Source organism: Colobus angolensis, unplaced genomic scaffold, assembly GCF_000951035.1.
Source record: "Colobus angolensis palliatus isolate OR3802 unplaced genomic scaffold, Cang.pa_1.0 Scaffold39, whole genome shotgun sequence".
NCBI lineage: Eukaryota > Metazoa > Chordata > Mammalia > Primates > Cercopithecidae > Colobus > Colobus angolensis.
The window spans coordinates 3,441,304-3,452,320 of record NW_012117265.1 but is presented as its reverse complement, the minus strand read 5'-3'; the positions used below and the strand labels follow the sequence as shown (position 1 = coordinate 3,452,320).

General features: G+C 54.0%; 1 protein-coding gene across 1 annotated transcript in view; it reads right to left on the bottom strand.

The window, feature by feature from the left end:
• COL5A3 (collagen, type V, alpha 3) overlaps positions 1–10,755 on the bottom strand; it is a 53,110-nt gene extending 42,355 nt beyond the window's left edge. The window contains exons 1-11 of the mRNA XM_011954960.1: positions 10,744–10,755; positions 10,386–10,576; positions 9,729–9,816; positions 9,394–9,412; positions 7,006–7,164; positions 6,729–6,918; positions 6,491–6,647; positions 4,969–5,073; positions 4,490–4,642; positions 2,711–2,824; positions 2,468–2,614 (exon numbers count right to left, since the gene is read on the bottom strand). Of these exons, the coding sequence (XP_011810350.1) occupies positions 2,468–2,614; positions 2,711–2,824; positions 4,490–4,642; positions 4,969–5,073; positions 6,491–6,647; positions 6,729–6,918; positions 7,006–7,164; positions 9,394–9,412; positions 9,729–9,816; positions 10,386–10,576; positions 10,744–10,755 (1,335 nt within the window). The remainder of the gene's footprint in view (positions 1–2,467; positions 2,615–2,710; positions 2,825–4,489; positions 4,643–4,968; positions 5,074–6,490; positions 6,648–6,728; positions 6,919–7,005; positions 7,165–9,393; positions 9,413–9,728; positions 9,817–10,385; positions 10,577–10,743) is intronic.
• Between the last annotated feature and the right edge of the window lie 262 nt (positions 10,756–11,017).

Sequence of the window (11,017 nt, the reverse complement as noted above, 5' to 3'; positions counted from 1 at the left end):
ACAGGATCACTCTATTGCCCAGGCTAGAATGCAGGATTACAAGCATGAACCACCATGCTTGGCTCCTTCCTTCCTTCTCTCTCTCCTTCCTTCCTTCCTTCCTTCCTTCCTTCCTTCCTTTCTTCTCTTGCTTGCTTTCTCTGCTTTGCTTTGCTTTTTTCCTTTGAGACAGGATCACTCTATTGCCCAGGCTAGAATGCAGCGGTACAATCATGGCTCACTGCAACCTCGATCTCCTCAGACTCAGGTGATCCTCCCTCCTCAGCTTCCTGAGCAGTTGGGACCACAGGTGCACACACCACCATGCCCAGCTAATTTTATTCTTTGTAGAGACAGGGTCTTGCTATGTTGCCCAGGCTGAACTCAAACTGGGAGCCACTGCACCTGGCCTCTTTTCTTTTCTTTATTATTAATTAATTAATTAATTAATTAATTAATTTTGAGACAGAGTCTCCCTGTGGCACCCAGACTGGAGTGCAGTGGCATGGTCTCGGCTCACTGCAAGCTCTGCCTCCCGGGTTCATGCCATTCTCCTTCCTCAGCCTCCCAAGTAGCTGGGACTGCAGGCACCCGACACCACGCCCAGCTAATTTTTTGTATTTTTAAGTACAGACGGGCTTTCACCAATGTTAGCCAGGATGGTCTCAATCAATCTCCTGACCTCTTGATCCTCCCGCCTCGGCCTCCCAAAGTGCTGGGATTGCAGGCGTGAGCCACCGCGCCCAGCCCAAACCTCTTTTCTTTTCTCTAGAGACAAGGTCTTGCTCTGCCACCCAGGCTGGAGTGCAGTGGTGTGATCATGGCTCCCTGCAGCCTGCACCACCTGGGCTCAAGCTATCCTCCCGCTTCAGCTGGGACCAGAGGCACGCGCCACCACTGGGTTCGGTTAATTTTTTCTTTATTTTGTAAAGATGGGGTCTCGCTATGTCACCCGGGCTGGTCCCAAACTCTTGGGCTCAAGTGATCTTCCCGCCTCAACCTACCAAATCGCTGAGATTATAGGTGTGAGTCACCGTATCCTGCCTCAGTTACCTCTTGATCTCTACCCTCTTCTCTTCTCCCTGCCCTTAACATAAAAAGAGCCTAAAATTTGTACTGACTTAAGATGGTGCTTCGGAACAAGAGTCCGTCATCTTCTTGGTTTGCTGTCTGTTGGAATAAACCTGCTTTTCCTTCCACCAGTTCTCGTCTCTCTTGTTTTCCTTTCAAATACCAAGCCACTGAGCTTGGGTTCGGTTACATCGAATGTGTATCCATTTTTTCACTAAGACCAAAATGGAGCATGTTCCAAATTGGTCCACTTCTCTCCGTTCCTCCCTTCAGGTCACATCCCCACTGCAGATCGCGGGCTTCCCTGCAGCCCCTCTGGCTCCCCCTACTGTCCATGTGCCATTCAGCCGCCAGAGAGCTCTTTTTTTTTTTTTTTTTTTTTTTTTTTTTTAAGAGATGGGGCCTCACTGTCGCCCAGGCTGGCCTCAAACTCCTGCCTCAAGCGATCTTCCCGCCTCCACCTCCCAAAGCATTGAGATTACAGGCGTGAGCCACTGCCCTCGGCCCAGAGGGAGCATTTAAAGCTCCAAGTCAGATCATGTTCCTTCACCAGTGCTCAAGTGGCATCTCCTGGTACTTGGAGTAAAAGCGCCTCTCTCTAGTCACAGAGTCAACTATTAGCACAGTGCCTGACACAAGCAGGTGCCGAAGTCAAAAGAGAGACTGGCCTTTTGTGGCTCCTGGTAGGAATCCCTTCTAAGCCCTCAAGATGTGAGAAAAGTAAGGAAATAAAATAACACAGGGACAGAAGACCATATACCACATGTTCTCGCTTATAAATGGGAGCTAAATGAGAAAACATGGACAAATAGAGGGGAACAGCAGACACTGGGACCTATCGGAGGGTGGAGAGTGGGAGGAGGAAGAGGATCAGGAAAAATAACTAATGGATACTGGGCTTAATACCTGAGTAATGAAATAAATAATCTGTACAACAAACCCCCCATGGTACATGTTTACCTATGTAACAAGCCTGCACTTGTACCCCTGAACTTAAAACAAAAGTTAAAAAAAAAATGAAAAAATAAAATAATTAAAAAACAATTTTTTTTTTTCAAGATGGAGTCTCACTTTGTTTCCCTGGCTGGAGGGCAGTGGCACGATCTCGGCTCATTGCAGCCTCTGCCTCCCGGGTTCAAGCAATTCTCCTGCCTCAGCCTTCCCAGTGGCTGGGATTACAGGCGTGCACCACCACTCCCTGCTAATTTTTTGTATTTCTAGCAGACGTGCTGTTTCACCATGTTGGTCAGGCTAGTCTCAATCTCTTGACCTCAAATGATCTGCCTGCCTCAGTCTCCCAAAGTGCTGGAATTACAGGTGGGAGCCACTGCACCCCACCTAAATAAATAAATTTTTTAAAAAATTTTTAAATAGGAATCCCACTCTCTTGCACCTAACCCCAGCCACCTAGACTCACAGGAAAGATCTGGAACTGAGTCCGAGATGGATATTCTGCTGCCCGGAAGTCAGGGCCCATGGTGGAATCACCTCCTTCTTCATCCTCCCTGGTTGCCTTGGTCTCCGGGGTCCCCAGCTCAGTTCCACTGTCAGGGTCCAAGCTCCCCTGAGAACATTAGGACAGACCAAGTTTTCCCTGACCTCCTTATTGTCTACCACCCCCCAGACCCCTGGGGTCTTCCCTCTTCCAGCCCCATCCAACCTCTAGGATCGTGGCATTGGGTCCAGCAGTCACAGTGGAGATGACAACCAAAGGCGTAGGGGTCGGAGGCAGATTTGGAGCTGGAGTCTCTGTCTTGGGGATGTCAGTGGAGGTCTGGAGCAGGGATGGAGGGAGCTTTGGGTCTCAGGTCAGGGCAATCAAGACAAAAGGGAGGCACCCTCCCACTGTCCCCAGGAGCTCCCAGTTTGGGGCAGGGACAGAGGAGGCTCCCCAAAGAGCACCGGAGGCCAGTGGAGACAAAAGTGTGCTGGCTGGACCAGGGCTTCCAGCAGAGGGAGCCATCATGGATGGAGGAGGCGCTGAGCCAGGCTGGCCCTGGAACCCAGAGGTCAAGGTCAAGGTCCAACATTCAGGACCAGGCTCCCGGAAGCCTAGCCCACATGTCCTCTCCCAAGGCAGAGTTCAGCGGCCAGTCAGCCAGGCCACAGTCAGAGAGGGAGTGGCGGCTCCTTCTAGCCTGCACAGCTGCAGAGGAACTGGGTCAAGGCGGGGGTTGGGGGGGTGTGGAAGAGGGTGGTGGGGCCCCAAGAGGGTGGTGGGGCCCCAGGTGAGGGGACAAGGCTGAGGAAGGGGCTGAAGAGGGGCCCACTACTCCTGGTGTCTGTATTCTCGGCCAAGAAGATCTGGAACTGAGATGTAGTGCAACCATTGACTCCCCCACCAGCCAAAGACCCCAAGCAATGACCCCCACCAAGGACCCCCCAACCCGGTGACCCACCAAGAATGACCTACATCAACAGACCCCAGTGATTCTAGAACCGGTGACCCACAAACAACCCCTCCCACTGCCATCACTGGCCTCAACCCGTTACTGCTCCATTCAGTGATTTTCCCAACCAGTGACCTCAACAAGCGACACTCTCTTGACTATTAGCACTAACTAGTGACTCTCCAACTAATAACCCCCATCAGTGACCCTTAATCAATTATTCCTCTAACCAGTGATGCTCCAACAATGAATACCCATAAATGAGCCAACAAAAGTGTCCTAACCAATGACCCCCAAACAGTAATTCCACCTATCAATGACTTCCTAATAATCCCCTTAGGGACTCCCAAATCAGTTACCCCATCCGCGACCCCCTGAAAATCACTCTTCCAACTTGTGGCCCTGACGAGTGACGCCACTATGACTTCCAGTCAGTGACCACTCACCAACAACCTCCCAGTCATTGATCCTAAACTGGGGACATCGGTAACACCAATAATGGTTTCTATCAATGACCTTCCACAGTGATCTCCAGCTAGGTGCATCCCAAACACTGACCTCAATTAATATCTCCCTCAATGATTGCCCCCTATCCAGCAATCCCTATCAGGGAAGCCAAATAATGCCCCCAGTTAATGACTCTCCCAATGAATAACCATCCCCAATGACCCCAAGAAGGGAACCCCAAACAATGACACAGTAACTAATGAACACATCATTCAACCCAGCCAATGATCCCCTTTAAACAGTAGCCCTCATCAAGAACCCCCTTAAAATCAGGAACTTATCTGGGTCTGTCCCCTCCCTCTAGTGCCCCAGGACTGGAGATTGAGAGAGCTCCTAAGATGGGACCCACCCCCACCCTGTCATCAGTCACCCTGACAGTCATCAGTCAGCTGAGAGAAGTCAGAGCTCATGGATCAGAGACCAGAGAAAAAGATCATAGATGAGGGACCAGAGATTAGTAAGGATGGGAGACTAGAAGTCAAGCACCAAGACCAGAAGTCAGATGGTCAAGACCGGAAGTCAGGTGGTTTCAGGGCTCTTACCTGGTTCTCTGGCGAGTCAGGAGGTGGACTTGAGGTCAAAATTTCCTTGTTCTTCTTTTTCCTGCCCTTACCCTTGCGACCTCGCCCTTTCTTCCTCCCTTTTCCCTTCCCCTTCCGCCGAGGACGAGGGGTCTCTGGTTCACCCTGGGGAGCCTGGGAGGAGGGTCCCAGTCAGGTCCAGAGCATCCCACCAGCAGAGACCCCATCCTTCAGGTCACCTGGGGTGAGGCTGGCTCATGGTCCATGGGTCCTCACTCAGCCCTGTGCCCTGGAGTTGACGTTATTCATGTAACCTGGGGTCAAGGGTGGCTCAGGAATATGACTTGAGGTCAAAGTCATTCATGCCTGGGATGTGTTTGAGGTCATGGGTCACTTAACCCCATGTCTGGGGGATGAGAATTCACTCTTTTCAGGGATCTGGAGCCAGGAAGGACCCAGCCTGTGTCCTGAGATTAGGGGTCATGGAGCCCCTCACTCACCCCTGTGGCTGCTGGTACCAGGTTGTCACAGTCAGGGAGGTACCGCTCACAAGCCTGGAAGGCAGCCTGAGGATCTGGGCTTATCAGCAGCTCCTGAATGTCTCCCTGAGGGTTGGGGGTGTAGGAGTCAAGGAAGGCAGCTATACAGCCACAGGCTTACTCTGATCCCCCATCCCCCAGAAGTCCTGCCCACCTCCTGGTACCAGGGTGTGATGCTCTCCCACCCAGAGCACACTAAGTGTAAAGAGGAGGTGACCCCATGACAGCCCTAGTGATTCCTCAACACCCTGTAACTAAGAGAAGGAAAGATCCTATCAGGGGCACACCCGATCCCAACCACAAGCCACATCCCATCCCACACATCTGCCCCACTAGGGGTGCATCAGTTCCTTCATGGGTTCCAATGATTCTCAGCCTCCCAAGTAGCTGAGATTACAGGCGTGCGCCACCACACCCAGCTGATTTTTGAATTTTTAGTAGAGACAAGGTTTTGCCATGCTGGCCAGGCTGGTCTCAAACTTCTGGCCTCAAGTGATCCACCCGCCTTGGCCTCCCAAAGTGCTGGGATTACAGATATGAGCCACCGTGCCCGACCAACACCATAAATTGTGACGATGCCTACTTGGCTTGTTGTGGGAAGATCCGGTACTAGGGATAAGGAGGAACATGAGGTAGATCAGGTCCTGGCCTCCCAGAGGTGACACACATCACGGTCACACACAGTTAACAAAGGTCTCCACACCCAGGACACACATCACACTGCCACACAACACAGCTGCTTGCTGGCTCCCAAAGTTATAACTGCCCCTATACAATCACACACTATCACAGCAACCAGCACCATCTCAGGTCACAGTCTCAGACACACAACACCACCAGATCTTTCCACAACAAGCCAAGTAGGTGCTGTCACAATTTATGGTCTTGTGACTCTGCAATCTCACAGTCATGCACTGCAACGGCACACACAAGCGTGCACTGGCACAACCGGATCTTCCTACAAGTCAAGTAGGCATCGTCACAACTTATGGTGTTGGCTGGGCGCGGTGGCTCATACCTGTAATCCCAGCACTTTGGGAGGCCAAGGTGGGTGGATCACTTGAGGCCAGGAGTTCAGGACCAGCCTGGCCAACATGGCAAAACCTTGTCTCTACTAAAAATTCAAAGATTAGCTGAGTGTGGTGGTGCACACCTGTCATCTCAGCTACTCGGGAGGCTCAGAATCACTTGAACCTGTGAGGTGGAGGTTGCAGTGAGCTGAGATCGAGCCACTGCACTCCAGCCTGGGCGACAGAGCAAGGCTCTGTCTCAAAAAAATAAATAAATAAATTATGGTCTTGTGGCTCTGCAATTTCACAATTGCAAGCTGCAACGGTGCGTGAAAGCATACACTTGCTTCCCTCAGCTTCCTGGGGATAGATTGAAGCTTGACATCTTCCTTCTTTAATATCCTCTCCAGATTCAGGCTGCAGACAAAACATCCAACCCTCTGCCTCAGTTTCCCCCATCACTGAACTCCTACCTCGAAAGTCTTCTCCCCAAGGTCCTGGGTCCCCAGCACAGTGAGTCCAGCTATGCTGAGGAAGCGGGGGCCATGGCCCAAGACAGGGGGCTGAGCTTCACAGTCAGCTACCAGGGTTACCATCTCACCATCTATGCTGACCGCCACACGGTGCCACCTGCAAGGGGATGACCTCCGTGTGGGTGCTTCCCACCCCACCCCTCATCCACGGACCCCTGCCCACTCTCCCCATGCTCACCTGCCATCTGTGAGGTTGACCTGCTGGGGGAGGGGGCGGAAGGGATCACCTAGAAGACCCAGCGCTGGCCCCAGTGCCAGGCCCAACTGCCGGCCACCCCTTTCATCATAGATGGACAGCAGGACAGACTGATTGGCTGGCTGGCCCCGCAAGGTGATCAGCAAGGAGAAGTTCTCAGGAAAGTGGCCATCTGGGTGGGCAGAGGGAACAGGGCAGCTCAGATGGCCCAGCAGTGCCTCTCTCTAGGGAGGTACCCAGGCCTCCTACTCCAACTCACCTGGAAAGAGTTCCCGCGTGGGGATGCCGAGTGTGCTGGCCTGGCCCACTCTGAATGCCCGGTCACCCTCTGGAGTCCTCTGGGGACAGAAGCCAGGCCCCTCGGGGACGCCAGCCTGTCGTCCCCGCACACCCAGGGCCTTCAGGACATCCACAGGATCTGCAGCAGAGAGAAGCCGTGGGGGGCAGAGGTGGGGAACAGCTAGAACAAGCCCAGGACTCCAGGATAGATGCTCAGGGTTTTTTTTTTTGGAGGGGGGGCTCAGCCTCTCCCTCCTTCACACCATGTGTTTGTGGCTCAGGAAGAAGGAGCAGGCCTGGGCCCCCAGCACCCCCCGCCTCCTCATCAGCCCACAGATGTTCCGACCTCAGCAGCCTGTTGACTCTGTTTTTATTTCCCCTTGGTTTTTGGTGAGAAAAAAAGTTGACCTAGTTCTGGGATGAATCAAAGCTTCCTGGCCTGAGCCCCAGAGTGGAACTGTCCCCCTCTCCCCACTCCCCCGCACAGGCTCCCTAGGGCTACATCCCAGGCCTGGAGCCCCCTTGCCAGAGGAAACCCATGTGGAGAGGAGGGGCTTCTAGTGTGTTTTCTTCCCCCACCTCCTCCCTTTCTCTAACCTCCTCCTTTGACCACTGTCACCCACAACCTCTTCCTTTTGACTACAGCCATTTTGGAGCTCCTCCCTCTGACCACTCTGCCTCTGACCATGCCCACTAACTTCTTTTTCCAGTTACCCCCTCTGACCCTCTGATTTTCTTCTGCCTGACCCCAGTCTATTCCCTCTGATCTCCTTTTTCTGCCTGACCCCAACCTCCGCCTTCTGATTTTCCCCTCTGATCTCCTCCCTCTGACTTTCCCCTGTAACCTCCTCCCTCTGACCATCCCCTCCGACCTCCTCCCTCTGACCCTCCTCTCTGACCTCCACCCTCGGACTTTCCCCTCTGACCTCCTCCCTCTGAGCGTCCCCTCTGATCTCCTCTCCTCTGACATACCCCTCTGACCTCCTTCCTGTGAATGTCCCCTTTGACCTCTTCCCTCTGACTTTCCCCTTTGACCTCTTCCCTCTGACTTTCCCCTCTAATCTCCTCCCTTTGATGCTCTCCTCCAGCCTCCTCCCTCTGAGCCTCCCCTCTGATCTCTCCTCTGACTTTCCCTTCTGACCTCCTCCCTCTGACTTTCCCTTCTGATCTCCTCCCTCTGACTTTCCCCTCTGACCTCTACCCTCTGACTACCCCCGACTTTCTCCCACTGCCTATCCTGATCTCCTCCACCTGACCCATGACCTCCTCGTTTCATCTCTCTGACCTTCTTCTTCTGATCAGCTGCCTCCAATAACCTCCAGACCTCCCCTGTCTGACCCTGTCCCTCTTTCATCGCAGCTGAGGAAAGCACTTGTCTGGCCCAACAGTTCCTAATCTAGGCCACGCTACCAGCCCCACCCCGAAAAGCAGCCCAGCCAGTGCTAAGTGGAACCACATGGCTTGGGCAGGGGCGGGTGGGGGCTTCCCTTGGGCCCCGAGCCCCCTGTCTGATTTCCCCCTCCCCCCACCCTCAGCAAATTGTCCCACTGACCCCCTGCCCCAGCCTCTTGGCAGGAGCTAGATTCTCCTGAATCTGCCATGACCTCACCCCTGGGGGCGGCTCTGCTGATCTCACCACGGGGAGCTGGGGCCGGGGGGTAAGACGTTGGGGAGGCAGGGGCTTGGATGAAGGACCCCGATTCCCACTCTTCCTAGGTCAGAGCCCTCATTTTCCAGACTCCTCAGAGGCCTGTGTCAGCCTCTGTTTCCTCTTGCCTCCAATCTCCTTCTCTCCCCATCCCTGCCCGCCCTCTCTCTGTCCCACTTTCTGTGCTGGGTCTTTCCAGGCCCCTATCTGCGTCCAAGTCTCTTTCTCTCTCCCTCTCTCTCTCTCTCATTCTCTCATTTTCTCTCTCTCTTTTTTCAGTCTCTCTTTCTCCACTCGCCTTCCCCAACCCATCACCCCAGCCCCCATCTCTAATTGCCTGTTTTGTGGCTGGGCTGTCATTAAGAGAAATCTGGGTTGCAGTCCCCTGGGGCTGAGATCTGGGCTCCCAGGCTCTGCTGACCACAAGAGTCACTTCCCCACGGAACAATCATCCCAGCTGCCCCATCTCAGGCTGGGGCCCAGGGGAGGATTGAGATCAAGGACCTCACCCAGGCTGAGGCTCTCCCCTGACCCGCACACTACCCTCTCTGCAGAGGAAAGAGGGTCTTCCCTCAACTACCACTCATTTACAGTAGGAAAGTCCTTCCCAGCATCCAACTCAAAGATATCCTGCTTGAAACTTGTGTCCCTTCTGGAATGACCTTTCAGAAACTGACTGCCCTTTCTTTTCATAGCTGGCATTATGACAAAAAGGCACACAAGCGGCATTGAGTCCTGCCTACGGGGACAGAGGGTGGGGGGTCTGTCAGGGGCCCAACTTGCCTCCTGCCACTCTCCCCTGTGCTGGTCAGGGCCCCCAGGGGGATCTTGGCTGGGGTCTGGGATGTGAAGGGACAGAGGCAGGGGCTGAGTCAGGGCATGGCTGGGAATCCCCCAGGTATGCGGTGTGTGTGCAAATATGTGTATGTGCATGAGATTGTACAAGCGTGGGTGAGTCTGAATGAGCCAGGCAGAGAATAGCTGGGCATGTCATTCCTCCAGGTGTCAATGTGTGCAAATATTTTGCTTCTAATGGAGGGATTAGGTGCAGTTACTTGACGCGTGGCCATGTAACGCTTGCAGCGAGCTTGCAGGTGTGTCTGTGACTGTAACACCTGGGACTTCTGGTGGGGGCATGCCGTTCTGTGTGAGAGTGTGACCCAGTCAGAGAGTGGGTGATGGGTTGTGAATGTTGACAGTGTTTATTTGGATGTCAGGGGCAGCATGTGTGAGAATCTGAGCGCGTGGGAGGGTCATAAAAGCTGGAACCATTTGGCGGGTGACTGGAGAGGGTTGCCTGGACACGGTGTTTCACATTCCTCGAGTCCCAGGGGACTTATATTCAGAGTGGATGCCTGAGATTGCACGACCATGTGGATGTGTGAGCGTGGGAATGCGGAATAGTCCAATCAGGGATTAACCATATGGACAAGCACCTTCCTGGACTCCAAAGTAAGAAGTGTGCTGTGGGGTGTGTGTGTGTGTGTGTGTGTGTGTGTGTGTGTGTGTGTGTGTGTTTGTGTTGGGAGACTGAGCTCACCTTAGAAAGGGATTTCCAGGAGGGCCTAGTCTGAGGTCTCTCAGATCAGGGAAGCCCCAGGGAGCCACGCCATCCCCTGACTACCAGAGCGCCCCCTACTCCTAACCCTGCGGGGCGGGACAGGGCGCCCAGCCAGATGCGCGCAGCTGGGCGTGCGTCAGCGCTGACTCACCCATCCGGCGGCCCCCGGGACCCCTTGGGGGCCCCTGAGAAATTCCTCGGAAAAAACACCCAAGGCTCCAGCAGCTGGGGTTGGGGGGGGGGAGCAACTTCCACTCCCGCGCCGCCCTGCGCCCCGCCCCGCCTCGCCTCGCCCCTCACCGCGCCCTCCCCGAGGCCCTGTCCATGGTGCTGATCGCGGCTCTGGGGACCGCGGGGTGGGGGAGGGGCGACAGGGAGGGAGGGGAGGAGACGGGCACTCGCCAATTTGGGGCAGAGGAGGGAAAGGGAGAATGGGGTGAAGCCATTTAAAGAGATGCAAAAGAAACTATGGGTTCCCGAAGAGCTCCCCCATACTCGTCCCCACTCACCTTCATCCTCATGGGCAATTATTTGCACCCAAAAATCACAACTACACCCCTCATAGGGGCACTCAGAGACACACAATCACACGCATAACCACACACACGGTTGCCCTCGAAAATCAGCACATAGACAAACGCACAAGTGCATACTCACCTGTCGCAATACACACCCTCCCAGCAATGCCCTGTCACTCACAGTCACACTATCGCCATCAACCTCCACATGCGAGCACACACGCAATTTCACTCCAAATGCACAGACATGCTACACACACATACA